The 14,692-nt window shown below is 43.7% G+C and overlaps 1 protein-coding gene across 10 annotated transcripts in view; it reads left to right on the forward strand.

Annotated features, from left to right (window-relative positions):
• NTM (neurotrimin) overlaps positions 1–14,692 on the forward strand; it is a 953,201-nt gene that overhangs the window by 839,469 nt on the left and 99,040 nt on the right. For all 10 annotated transcript variants that reach the window (XM_032426117.1, XM_032426124.1, XM_032426115.1 and 7 more), the window contains one exon: positions 197–322. In XM_032426117.1, the coding sequence (XP_032282008.1) occupies positions 197–322 (126 nt within the window). The remainder of the gene's footprint in view (positions 1–196; positions 323–14,692) is intronic.

Below are 14,692 nucleotides of genomic sequence, written 5' to 3' on the forward strand. Positions count from 1 at the left end.
TGGGAGGAAATAGAAGCTAAATTCAAGGTAAGATATTTTCTTTCTAGTTTAAGGTAATTCCTCTAATTTCTCATCATTTACTCCTACAGCCCCGATATTTCAGCCCCTGCATTGTTCTGCCAACTATCATTGTAAGACAACAAAGAAATGTTTTAACAAGATTTTTATTTCGCTTCTCTCTGTTTTGTTTCCACAGTATCTCCCAAAATTGTGGAGATTTCTTCAGATATCTCCATTAATGAAGGGAACAATATCAGCCTCACCTGCATAGCAACAGGTAGACCAGAGCCTACGGTTACCTGGAGACACATCTCCCCAAAAGGTAAGAGAGGAAATTGAAGAATTGTTGGCCATGGCTAAGAGGTCATGGCACTGGTGACTTTGTCCAAAGGGTCCTACATTTTTGATAACCTGATAACATTGTACTCATGGTTCTGCAGAAAATTTTGATGTTCTCTGCAAGACAGGAATATATCTTGTAAAATTTCAGAAATCATATTTGAGGATCTCTTGAATCCTGGGGAAATGAATCCCAGTTGTTTCTGGGTGAAATGGTGGTGAGATGTTCCGGGTGAACTCCACTGATCCTCTTTGCTGATGGAACAACCAGTGCTGGTGGCATTGTTCAGGTGGTTGTTGTAAGATACTGAAAACACAAACATACAATGATGAATGAAAGCTTTGAATGGCCATAGTCCTAAAAGGAAAATGTCCAAGTCTGCTTCTTCAGTGTTGACAAATATCTGGTCCCTAGCCCATTAATTGCTTTGTGGTTTTGTTGTTGTTTTACTCTGATTAATCCTAGATAACAAATATAGAGCAATGTGTGACTAAATTGAAAAATTTGCTTTGTCTAAATGTCTAGATATTTTGGAGACCAGACCAAGCGTTGTTTTGTGCTTTCATGGATTGAACATTAAACCTTTAGAATTTAAGGAGAGATGCCATTTATCATTAAGCTAGCTTTTATGCAAGGTGCATTAAATTATTTCATTTGTTTTTAAATATGTACTGACTGCTTGTAATAGTCCAGGCACTCTTCTGAGCACTAAAGCAATAAAGCAAAACATACAAGTTTCTGTTCTCATGAGCTTACATCTCAGGAGACAAGTGACCAAAAAAATGAATATACAGTATAACAGGTGGGGGAAAGGATGAGAAGATAGAGCAGTTTACATTGACAAAAGAACCAGAGTTTGGCCGGGGAAGGTCTTTGAAAAGGTGACATTTGAGCAGAGATATGAATAAAGGTGTTTCATTTCAGTGCTTATTGCTGGTTAATGTGAACTATATTTAAGTAAGTATGTATATGTGTGTGTGTGTGTGTGTGTGTGTGTGCATGTATGCATGAATGTATGTGTATTGTTGAGTACTGCAGGTTTAAGGATTCTAAAGGAACCATAGTAGTGGATATCTGCTTAGTGTTAAGGTTGGGTCCCCAAAAGCTGACCCTGAGAACGCGATTGGTGTGCAAGAAGTTTATTTGAGGAGCTCTTGGGATCAACTCCAGTGAAAGGGAAGGGAAGAAAGCAGGGTTGGGCCAAGGGAAAAGCTGAGTTGCATGAAGACCAGTGGAATGTCTCAGGTGAGGCTGTGGAGAGTTCTGGAGCTAGCATTACCATTTAGCAATGCTCTCTGTTGAGGCGAGAGGCTGGTCTTTTACACCAGCAGAGCATTCAGTCATGGAATCTGGGCTGTCCCCTGAACGATCGTAACCTTGGGCCAGGGGTCTTTAGGTGAGACAATCTGCGTAAGTGGCGGCACCAGAGTTCTGCCCACCAGCAGCACATGATCCGCTGGAGCAGACATTCTTCCCTTCTGAAGGTGGCAGAGCATCGCAGTGTCCACTCCACTTGGATCTTTAAATAAAAACCATTGCCCTGTTGGAGGTTCTTAGAGAAGGCATGAAGTTTTCAGTGTGTTTGGCCTGAATTGCTGCGAGCTATCCCATGTAACCATTTCTGACGCTACCACTGTGAGCAGAGGGACTGGAGAGAGTACCCGCATGTCTGCGATTCTATCAGTTTGGAATGGCCTTACGATGGGCTGGCCCAAAATCTGGGAGGAGGCTTCTGCTGTGCATGGGACCATCCGAGAGAGGACATGGCCCTGGGGCACATCAGAAGGAGGGGCCATCAAAATGGGCAGACGTTCTAAGTCCACGGTGCACACCATTCATCACTCCTTAATGCTGAGTCCCCAGTGCCATTGGTTGCCAGGGCTGTCTGTGCCTTTAGAATCTGTGGAACATTCATCATCACAGGTAGACCCACTTTGCCTTATGTCAAGAGACACTGGGCCCTTCCCTCGTGCAGGTCTCTCTCTGTCTCTGTCGGGTATCTTCTCTTTCTCTTCTGGCTCTTCAGCTCTTTGTCCTTTTCTGGGTCTTTTCCCCCCCCTTCTCCTCTGTACATCTTCTCCTTTTGTCTTGCTCTTTCATGCTTTGTCTTTTTATTCTTTACTTTCCCTTTCTCTCTCAGCATCTTAAACATTTGTACATTAATTTCTTTTCTTTCCACATTTCCTTTCCTCCCTGCCCCCAGCCCCCACCCTCTCTTCTCACAATTACTTCTGTCTCTCGTCTGGCATTGGAGCCCTCTTCCTTTCATCTTGCTGAAGTTCACACTGGCACATCTTAGAGTGCTTTTCCCCCTTTGTGGCCATCCAACAGACTCATTTCTCTGGGGGACTTTACCTGAGCCTCTGCCAGATGCTTCCATTTTACTGGGGTTTTGGCTGCTATGGAAACAGAAGATGGATCAAGGGGAGAGGAGCAGGATAATCAGAATCTACCTGTGGATCAGAGTAATTTAGATGAACAGCCTTTTCCAGATCCCTGGTCCAGATTATCTATCCCAGATTCAAACTGATGAGACATGCCAAGCAGTAACTAATCACCTCGAACTCACCAGGGTGCTGTTTTCCCTGTGACTGATTATTTGGAGATCAGAGGTGTCACTGGGCTGTTGCCAGATCTGAACTGAAGCTGGAGACCTTAGCAGTCAGACTTTCATCTTTCTCCACTAAATATTTCCAAAAGGGTACTTATTTTAAATAAGTTGGGACAGGCTTGGGGTTCCTTGGAGAAAAAAAGATATGACACCTCTCAGTAAAGACTCCAGAGGCAGAGAGCTGTTGTCATCTTTTGTCCCATTCTGTGTGGGTAGATCATGTTTCAATCTGGACCATTCTCACACACATACCCATTATAGTTCCTGAATGGATAGCTGATGGAGGCTAAGCACATTGGCAACACTGATGGCTTCATTGCATTTTCTCCCTCTAGACCGATCTAATTGTTTTGTACATTTCTGAAAAATCCTAGTTTCTTCCATCATAACTCATAGGGTGCTGCTTGAGATAAACTTATGTAAACCTCTTTAGAATATGTATTTTTAGCCTTGACCACCTGTTACGTGGAAAAGGAGAATAAGAGTATTAACCACCATTTTAGTGATGGTTCATACATTTTGATACAGAGCCACTTAGGAGTGAGATCTGATTGGAAGAGGGTGGAGGGGCCTTGTCCATGAGACCATCTGCCAACACTTTACATCAGATGGGGAAAATGTCAGTTATCCATATCCACTGTCAACTGTCCATATCCAAGGTGGCCTCCCAAGCCACAACTCTGTACTACCATTCATCCTGGGAGGTAGTTTCCTCTTATTATTGGCAATATGTCTCCTAGTTCCCCTCATGAACCTACCACTCCTAAGAGGTCAAGAAGAAAGTGCCTGAGTTTTATAAAGATACCTGCCCTCTCACTACACAGCTGTTTTGGAGTGTGCAGATGTTGTTTCCACCTGAACGGGTCTTGGCCTTGTCAGAAAGAAGTGCCTTCATTTCCCTGTCTCACATGGAAATTCCACCTGGATCTGCACGAATGTTTGATTGACCCGTTGCCAAACTCTGTATAAGTGCTAGCATCCTCCTGCAGGGGCCCGAGTGCCATCAGGGGACCCTGTCTCCTCTAGACACATTCCCCATTTATGGCTCTGTGCCTTGTCTCTTGTCCTCGTCTAGGCATGCAAGAATTTATTTTTGCACAGCCCTAGGCTCTAGACTTCCTGTGTCCAAAAGAATACATTTAATGTCCTCTATTCCTCTGAGTCTTCCCTAAGTAAATAGAAATACCATCTCTTTCAGGGTATCCTAAAAGGTGCTTTTTAGGACCTCTCTCTTCGTGGAAAAGTATTCTCAAAGCCCAATTTTTATGTCTCCAGTTGCTGTTGGATTGGAAGAGCTTTAGAGAGGAGGCTGAGATTCCTATATTGGCACACCCCAGGAACCCAACGTGAAACTCAGGTGAAGGCATCAGTCTGATGACTGATGTGTGGGTTCTTCTATACATATGGAATCAGGGATCACTGAGCATCCTAATGGAGCTGCCCTCTTGAGTGCACTCACCGACCTCCCCCTCTCTCCCATCAAACAAAACACTGAAAATAAAAACATCACCAAGGCTGCTGAAAGAATACTTTGTACCCAGTTATTGGTTGAGGTCTCAGTAAGGTCCAGTGAGCTGTTTACAGAGATGTCCCGATTTCTGATCCATGAGTTCTTTGAGACTTACGTCTCTTTGAGGGCCTACATCTCACTTTGCTTCTTCACTTTCTAGCACAATGCCCAGCACCTAGACAGCATTCAAGAAGTATTTTTTGATTCAGTGAATAAGCACTTACCTTTGCCAGTGCAAGAGAGGCAAGCCTGTTCTCCTGGTTCAAAGACTTCGTCCTGATCCTTGAGCAATTCTCCTCCACTTTGATGTTGCTGTTGAGACCTGTGTGTTTCCTGCTGAAACTCTACTGGGGAGTCTCCAGGACATTTTCTCTGGTCTTCACAGGATTGCCAAGCCTTCCCTGAAGTTCCCCTACTGGGGGACCTGCTGTGGCAGGGCTTGACTTTTCCTTGAAGGAGAGACTCCTTTTCAAGTACTCTTTTGAAAAAGTTGAGAAGGCTCACAAGTGACGTTGAAAGTGGGTTTTCTGTGAGCTCCCTTCTGTCCCCCTCACTTCCTCTCAGTCACTCTCCCCGTGTGTGTGTTTCTCTCACCTCTTCTTCATCTGGCCTTTCTGGGGCTCTTGATCCTTTTGGTGTCTTATTCTTCCCAACCCTAATTGTGCCTAAACCCTCAGCAGCTCCCAAAAGTTTCATAAAATAATCCTGGATGTTGCCAGGGAAAGTTAGTTCAACAATATAGGAAAATCCACTGCTCCTCATGGGTTAAAAAAAATAAAAATAGAAAGAGAGAAATAAGTACAAAAAAAGAGAAATGTTAGTTGAAAAATTCTCCCTGCCCTCCCACCCCCATCGTATGTGAATTAAAGTGGGAAAGAGATTGATTGGTTTTTCCCAGGGCCATATAAAGACTCTGGGGGGCAGAATTAGAGCAGGACCACATGTCGATTAGGTTCCAAACCCAGCCCTTGTTATGGAACCCATCTCTTTCCACAGCGTGCCATGGACCCATACCTGCAACTGCCAAATCTCTTCCCTTCCCACCTCAGCTGTCTTGCTCTACTTGAAGGGGCCCAGGGAGCAGTTGGTTTTTCTGGGCCTTGTTTCTCATAGTTTTTAAAAGGCACCAAAAGCCTCACCAAGTTGGTGAGGACAAAGTGACCCTTGGATGGAAGCTCTTCTTCTTGCCAATGCCCTGAGTCCTTCCCTCTGTGCGCCCCCCCCCCCGCCACACCCACATATTTTCCCATTTGTCAGCACTGACGGTCTTCCTCCCCAGCCAAGCAGGACACTGTAGCACTAATTGGCACTGGAGGTAACACAGCATGGGTTCAACCAGGGCTGGCAGGCGCCATGACTCCAGGGACAGCTCTGTGAAAAAGTGTCAGGAGCAGAGCTGTTGCATGCCATCGGCTGACTGCAGCACCCTGGCACTAATGAGCAACCTGTCAGCACCAGCATCAGGGACCCCATGTGGTACAGGGATCATTAGGATGGCAGAGAAGAAAAACCTCTCCAGCAAAGAAGAGCCACGGATGGGAGGGAAAGAGGACAAAATGGAGCTAAAAGCATCTCCTTACCCACACATGGTTACCACCCAGCAGGTGAGAACCAAAAAGCACACACACACACACATACACACAAAGAAAAAAGAAAGAAAGAAAAAGATGTTTATAAAAGATTTCTATGCCAACTCTGGACAACTCTTGGACTCTCATTTTGGTTGGGTCTCCCTGTAGTTAATCAGCACAGGCCATAAATCTTTTCTGCAGTAAGCCAACGGGAACTCAGTGACTAAATTAACTCTCCAGTCATGGCCACCCGTGCTATGAAACCAGGTGGCAAGTAGCCTAAGTTCCAAAGAAAGAGGGACCTGAGGAGAAAAAGGAAGCCTTGGGATCTGTGTCTTCTTGTTACTTTTCAGGGCAGGCTCCCTGCCCAGGGAGCCTGCTGAGCTGCATGCTACCTGCCTGTCTTCTACTGGAGTATGAGAATCTAAGAGACACAGTTGAGAGAAGGAGCTTTTTTTTTTTCTGTTCCTTCACCCTAGATGTGGGTTTGGGAAATGGCCAGTGTGTCTGCTCTATATTTCTGCTTCCTGAGGGCAGGTGTGAATTTTCCAGCTCCATTCTTCTGCTCCAGGCTTTATGGAATGTCTGGCCCTTCTTTGAGGTTTTGCCTACCTCTAATGACTCCATCATCATGGGTGGAGGCTGCCTGATAGAAGGTGGCCATCTTTCTGAGAGAGATGGGCCTTGAAAGCAGGTCCAGCTGGCTTTGAAGTTCCCTCCACTACTCACTTACTCAGTCACACCAAGGTAGTGATGAACATTCCAGAAGAGACTTTTCTTTATTAATTTTGTTCTTGTTTCTTGGCATGACACTGAGAGTTTTCATTATTTGGTTCTGGACCTCATTTTCCCCACACACTGCAGTCACACTAACAACTTGACATTTACCATGTAGTTGGTGTGCTTACCTTTGCACTTACCATCTGGTCTCCCTAGATCATCTCCTTGCAACTTCTGGATAGAGTTCTACTCTTGTTTTAAGACCATGCTCAAAAACTACCAGTTTGAAACCCTCCAGTGACTTTCTTCAGACAAAGTGAGTCACCCCTTTTTTTGAGATCCCATAGCACTTTGCACATATTTTTAATGATGGCAATTCTTACCGCGACTCATAGGCTTATGAGGCCCTCCACTTGTCCAAGGGATCAGGGAGCACAGGAAGAGTTCTGCTGTTTTATTCTATCCTCAGTGCCTAGTTACAGCACCAGATGTTTGCAGGCCCTGTAAGTGATTCTTGAACAATGAGGTATTCAATCTATGGATATAGATTGAATATATATATATAGTATGTTTCATTACTTTTTTTAAAATTTTATTTTATTTTGTTATGTTAGTCACTATACAATACATCATTAGTTTTTGATGTAGTGATCCATGATTCATTGTTTTTGTATAACACCCAATGCTCCATGCAGTACGTGCCCTCCTTAATACCCATCACCGGGCTAACCCATCCTCCCACCCCCCTCTAAAACCCTGAGTTTTTACTCGGGAGTCCATAGTCTTTCATGGTTCGTCTCCCCCTCCGATTTCCTCCCTTTCATTTTTCCCTTCCTTCTCCTAATGTCCTCCATGCTATTCCTTATGGTCCATAAATAAGTGAAACTATATGATAATTTACTTTCTCTGCTTGACTTATTTCACTTAGCATAATCTCCTCCAGTCCCATCCATGTTGATGCAAAAGTTGGGTATTCATCCTTTCTGATGGATGAGTAATATTCCGTTGTATATATGGACCACATCTTCTTTATCCATTCGTCTGTTGAAGGGTATCTCGGCTCTTTCCAGAGTTTGGCTATTGCGGACATTGCTGCTATGAACACTGGGGTGCATATGGTCCTTCTTTTCACTACATCTGTGTCTTTGGGGTAAATACCAGTAGTGCAATTGCTGGGTCATAGGGTAGCTCTATTTTTAACTTTTTGAGGAACCTCCACACTGTTTTCCAAAGTGGCTGTACCAACTTGCATTCCCACCAACAGTGTAAGAGGGTTCCCCTTTCTTTTTCTTTTTTTTTTTTTTTAAAGATTTTATTTATTTATTTGAGAGAGAGAGAATGAGAGAGAGAGCACATGAGAGGGGGGAGGGTCAGAGGGAGGAGCAGACTCCCTGCAGAGCAGGGAGCCCGATGCGGGACTCGATCCCGGGACTCCAGGATCATGACCTGAGCCGAAGGCAGTCGCTTAACCAACTGAGCCACCCAGGCGCCCGAGGGTTCCCCTTTCTCCACAACCTCTCCAACATTTGTTGTTTCTTGCCTTGTCAATTTTTGCCATTCTAACTGGTGTAAGGTGGCATCTCACCAAGGCGGTTTTGATTTGAATTTCCCTGATGGCTAATGATGATGAACATTTTTTCATGTATCTGTTAGTCATTTGTATGTCTTCTTTGGAGAAGTGTCTGTTCATTTCTTCTGCCCATTTTTTGACTTGATTATATGTTTTTTGGGTGTTGAGTTTGAGAAGTTCTTTATAGATCTTGGAAATCAATGCTTTGTCTGTAGTGTCATTTGCAAATATCTTCTCCCATTCCGTGGGTTGCCTCTTTGTTTTGTTGACTGTTTCCTTTGCTGTGCAGAAGCTTTTTATCTTGATGAAGTCCCAAAAGTTCATTTTTGCTTTTGTTTCACTAGCCTTTGGAGATGTATCTTGAAAGTAGTTGCTGTGGCCAATGTCGAAGAGGTTACTGCCTATGTTCTCCTCTCGGATTTTGATGGATTCCTGTCTCACATTGAGGTCTTTCATCCATTTTGAGTTTATCTTTGTGTATGGTGTTAGAGAATGGTCGAGTTTCATTCTTCTGTACATAGCTGTCCAATTTTCCCAGCACCATTTATTGAAGAGACTGTCTTTTTTCCATTGTATATTTTTTCCTGCTTTGTTGAAGATTATTTGACCATAGAGTTGAGGGTCCATATCTGGGTTCTCTATTCTTTTTAAAATTAAGTCTTTCCGGTGCAAAATTGAAAACAAAAGCAGATTTAGTGAGTATAGGGTAAGATACAGCAGGTTCATCTCTTCACATCATTCTTTACTATTATAAATTTCCCAAACCAGTCCAAGGAATTTATAAGAAAAGGTTCTCCCCGCTGGTCTGTCCCCAGGACCAAGCCTAAGACAGAGATAATAAAGCCTTTCTAACATGGATGTACTGAGGATTAAATGTGCTCATCGGCACCTGGCCCCGTAATGACACGTAGTAGGTGTCCAATGACTTGAGCTCCCATAGCCCCAGCTGGCACCTTCCTCTCCCTCCCACCCATGAGACAAGAACAAAAGGGGAGGAAATAAAAATTCTTTTCTCTGAAAAGTTTGAATCCTTACAAAAGCCTAAGCTCAGTCAATTGCCAGAATGGATAGATATTCAAAGGTGCTTAATCAGCAACTCCCTCACCCCCCACCATTTTCTAATTAACATAGGTGCTTGATTAAAATTCCCAGAGTACCCCCAAGTAGCTATCCCAGGAGAACCAAGTAATTGCTATCGCAAAAGATATTACAGTGGTCATTGATGGTGGAAGAAAAAAAATAATTGCATCATAATTGAAAGTGGCAGATCTCCTGTCCAGAGTAGCAGCAGAGCATACGGTATTAGGCCCAACCTATACAGAGAAAGTGATTTATTATGATAAAGATAAACCAGTGGCACAACTTCAAGTCTGGGACAAAGTGATGCAGAAACTCGTTAAGCAAACGGTTTAAACACAGACACACAAACCAAGGTGGAAAAGAAGAAAGCCGAGGAAGGCATTTACAGATGACTGTTTAACTCCGTAATTCTCTTTAACTGTAAAATTACAGTGAGATAGATACAGTTAGGGTAAAATTTGCCAATGTCAATAAGCATTTTTGTAAGTTTAAAATTTATGATCTGGTTTAAAGCAGTATTATAGCTGTGCAACTTCCAACTTCAAAGAAGAGGAGAATCATAAAAAGACTAGTGGGGAAATTAATGAGTTCAATGTGCCTGGATTGAGAACATATGAAATCAAGCCTCCATCTAGAAACCAAGGGCAGGAGTGCATACCACAGACACTGTTTGTGGTTTTACCCAATTATTTTAAAACCCTTGAAAATTGTTGTAGAATCAGATGTCTGCTGAATTCAGACATTGCTAACAGCATCTTTCCCCACACTCTCCTGAGTCAGGCTATTTATGTTGGTACTTGGTGACCGTTACTATGCAGAATTGTTTTGATAGAACAAAAAAGGAAACATAAAAGCAAGAAAATTGTATCATCTGCCCCACAGATGCTAACCAGCCCTGGCTGAGTAAGCTGCAAAGGGCTTCTTAAAATGGCAGCCCCTCCAGTCCAGGAGATCCCATTTCTGACGAGTACCTATAGTAGGCAGCTCTACTTGGGGTATGAGAAGGGTCTCAGCAGGGCTTCAACACCAACCACAACCACAGTGACGTCCTCACCATCACACCCCTAGAGACCACTAAAGGCTTTGGGGTCTCATGTCGAGGATCTACCAAGAATTGCCATGCCAGCTTGGAGAAAGTTTCCATTCCAAATATCCTTCTCACCAGGACTTCAATGTGTAGTTCTGACTTCATACCAACTTTTGGATCCTGAATCTTGGCTTGATTTGATGTGACTGCTTTTCTGAGATTATAACCAGAGTCTCTATTATCCAAAGTCAACAATAACAGTTTGTGGATGCTTAAAAATGTGCTAGGTACTCTTCTGAACATTTACATATGGCAGTGTGGATTATTCACAACAGCAGCGTGAAACATGTCCCATGATTAGGCTGCTTTACCAGTGAGAAAGGGAGGCTTAGAGAGGTCAGGCTAATGTGTCAAGGTCACACAGCTCCAAGATGCACTCCTGGCATCCAGGCCCCAGCAGTGTCTGCGGAACACATTCCATCCTCAAAGGCTGGTCCCTGCACTAGCAACATTAGCATCACCTGGCTTATAACCCAGAGCTAAGGTGGGACCCAGAAGTCTGCACATTAGCAAATCCCCCAGGTGATTGTGATCAGACGATCACACTTGAGTTTAAGAGCTACGACTGTATGGTAGTTGCCTTCTGCTGGGCACTGTGCTTTACATACTTTATATCACTTAATTCTCACAAATGCCCTAAGAAGTAGACATTATTTTCATTTTAGTGATAAAGAAATGGAGATTTGAGAGGATATTTTTCCCACAAATATGAAATGGCAAAGTGAAATTCAAATCCAAGTCTCTTTGACTCTAAGATCCATATTCCTAATGTGTATTGATTTCCTGTCTGATTTCTGACGCATTGCTTCTTTTGGATCTTCTGAGACAAGTCTAAAGTCTGGTTTCAGACTTCCTGCCAGCCCAGGGCTTATGGCCCTTGGCTTGTCCACTTCTTCACTGCATTCTTGCAAAATGACCCACACCCTTGTTCAGACACTGGACTCCAACTGGGGAATTGTGCTTGGCCTTGGCATTCCATCCTCCCCAGCGATCCGAGGCTCCTTTCAGTGGATCTTTGCATGAATACCTCTGAGCAAAGGACAGAGCCCCAGCACGAAGGGCTGACCTTGCCTCAGTTCTCGGGTGAGCTCTTTTCCTCCAACCGAGTCGGCCTTTGTGAGTTGTATGCTCTCTCACCCCTCCCCTTCCACCTGGACCAGGACCTGTGGCCGTGATGCCGCTGCTTTCTGACTTGATTTATTTTTTCTTCATGTTAAGTACCATCATTTGCTCACACAAGGGTATGTCTTCTGCTTTGATTGTTATTATTAGGTTGTTTTACACTTTAACAGCTTTGACTATGAAAAGAAATTGCTGGATTCCAGGGTATGTTTTTCATTATCTGACTCCATTCAGTTTCCCTACGTGCCCTTGTTGTATTTGGCATACTTTATCTTCTTAGTAGTGTGAAATGCTTTTACTACTGGAGCCCGGACAGTTGGGAAGGAATGAGCAGAATACCAATGTAGTCCTCTCAGATCAAGGAGGCTCCAGCCTCCTTCCTGGCTAGACCACACAGGTTCTCCAAGGATTACTGCACGGTCAGGTTGGTCATCACGTTTGAATTTGAGGTCAGGAAGCTGCAGTTCTTCCTTCCCTAGGAGGAGCATCTTAGCCACTTCTCCCCAACAGTGACTGATTCCGCTCTGCTCACACCCGCCTCTCACCCTGAGAAACACACCCCTCTTCCCTCTTCTAACAGAGAGTTAAAAGGAATGACTTTGGACTTTATCAGTTCCTCCATAATGGATTCAGGACCCCTCCTGTTTAACTGTTCTGCACCCAGGAGGCCTTGTGTTCCTTCTCTAATTTCCTGCATCACTGCTTTGCCCTCTACTGAATGGTTCACTGGGGTCACCGTGGTTGAAGATATTTGGCCAGTCATCTGCATGATAGAGAGAGACAAATGGCTTTCTCCCTTCATTGATTTATTTAATTCTGTCACCCACCATTCCAGAAAAGGATTTAATCAGAGAAGGTGGCATGGATTCCCCACCTCTCCCAGGAAAATCTCTTGGCAAAACGATTTTGATTGTTCCTATATGAATTCTTATATGTTACTTAATAATTGCTTATGAAGCTACCTTCTGTCTGCTAAGTGACTCCTAGGCATTGCAGACACATGAATGAGCAAAGCAGACAAAATCCTGGCCTTAGTGAGTTTATATTCTAGTGGGAGAGACAGAAGATAAGCTGATGGATATGTAAACCTTATAATGTGCTATATGGTAATTACTGTGAAAACATTAGTTTAAAAGGCAAAGAGATTATCAGCATGTGTTTGGGGGTTGCTATCCTTTTTTTTAAACAAAAAACTCCTTTAATTGTCAATGTTTCTGATACTTCAAATTTAGTGTACTAAGTAAATATTAGTTTTACTATTTTTATGTCCATAGTCACTTATAGCCAACATTAAGATTTTTAATGTTGTGGCAAAAGTTTTTAAATCCTCCAGGAAAATCATATTTTGTCATTAATTATTAAGATTACTTTGCATGGTTTGAGCTTACGTGGGTGTTGTAATCTTAAATAGAGTAGACAGGGATGGAGTCATTAAGAAGATAGCCCATGAAGGTTGTGGGAGGACACTGGGCTAACTCCAGCAAGAGCATTCTTGGCAGGGTTGGCAGTGAATACAAAGGGCCTGAATCAGGACACAGCTGGTGGGTTCAGGGTCATCAAGGAGCCCGTGGGGCTACCAGATTTATGTACTGCCTACTTTCCTCTCAATAGACTATAAGCTTTACGAGGGGAAGGAACATGCTCTTTCTTGTTTACTGCTGTGTGCACCAATGCTCAGCATGTGTCAAATTATAGACATTCAGTATTTGTTCAAGGAATGAGTGAATCAAGTCAGCAAGGGATTATAGTATGAATAGTTGAGCATGCTGGAAAGTTACAAGGTTCGAATTAGGGGAAATCGGAGGGGGAGACGAACCATGAGAAACGATGGACTCTGAAAAACAAACAGGGTTCTAGAGGAGAGGGGAGTGGGAGGATGGGTTAGCCTGGTAATGGGTATTAAAGAGGGCACGTTCTGCATGGAGCGCTGGGTGTTATGCACAAACAATGAATCATGGAACACTACATCAAAACTAATGATGTAATGTATGGTGATTAACATAACAATAAAAAATTAAAAAAAGAAATTGTAGTCCCTTAATTAGTGATTGCAGATTCTAGAGAATAACATGGTCAGGCCAATGACAGTGGTAGAATATGGCTGAGACAGAAGGGAAGGTCCGTGGAGAAGAGGGGTCCAGGTAGCTGATGGTACAGTTGTCTGGAAAATCATCAAAGGGAACAGTGAAGTCATCGCAGATAATGGCTGAGGTTAGTGACAAGTAGGGCTGTGAGCCACATGTGAAAGCCCTCAAAGAATCATGAGGAGTTCAGGACATCAGTCATTGGCAGCAAGGACAGGAAGATGCAACATTTCCAGAGGGCAAAAACTTTAAAGGGGTTTTCAATAAAAGTGTGAAAGAGGAATGGTCTCCAAGTGATCTTAAGGAGTGAGAAGGACCATCACCCCCACCTCCAGATGCCAAAACAAACAATCCAGCAATTTCTTGAGAGAGCCATGGAGGAAACGTTGCCCTCAGGAAGTAGCTGGGTTTTCATTACTTAAGGCAATTCAGGGAATGGGCGGCCTGGAGGCTGAGGGCCCAGCAAAGTATTTTGCTTAGGTAGTAGGTGGTGTTCCAGAGAACATGAGGTGGGGAGAAGGGGGAATGAAAGAGCTGCAGGATGTTGACGATGGAAGGAAGGGGCATTCCGGATACACAGTCACTCTGGCAGTGACTGGTGTGAGGCATGTTGGATTTAAATTGTCCCCAGTGGAAGACAGTGAAACCACACTGCGCAGATTTCAGCTGCAGCCTGTGCCCGTGGTAAGGGATAGGAATCCCTTTTCTTCCTGAACCTTAAGGTGGGGTGGTAACAGTGGTAGCTTTTGGCAAGGTCAAGTCTTTATTTTATGACCCAGAGCAAGGGGACTGACTTTTAGGAGGCCATTAAAAGGTCAAATTCGGAGATCATGAGATAGCAGGAGAGAAGAGGAGAATATGGAATTAAGAGATATATAGGAGGGCAAATTACCAGAACCTGGTGATAGGGTCAGTGTGGGGTAAGAGTGCGGGTGGAGACTATGTTGACAAGAACTCCTAGGTGTCTGGACTGGTCTCCTTATTGCCTGTTTTGGGG

Source organism: Phoca vitulina, unplaced genomic scaffold (assembly GCF_004348235.1).
Source record: "Phoca vitulina isolate PV1807 unplaced genomic scaffold, GSC_HSeal_1.0 scaffold34, whole genome shotgun sequence".
Classification (NCBI taxonomy): domain Eukaryota; kingdom Metazoa; phylum Chordata; class Mammalia; order Carnivora; family Phocidae; genus Phoca; species Phoca vitulina.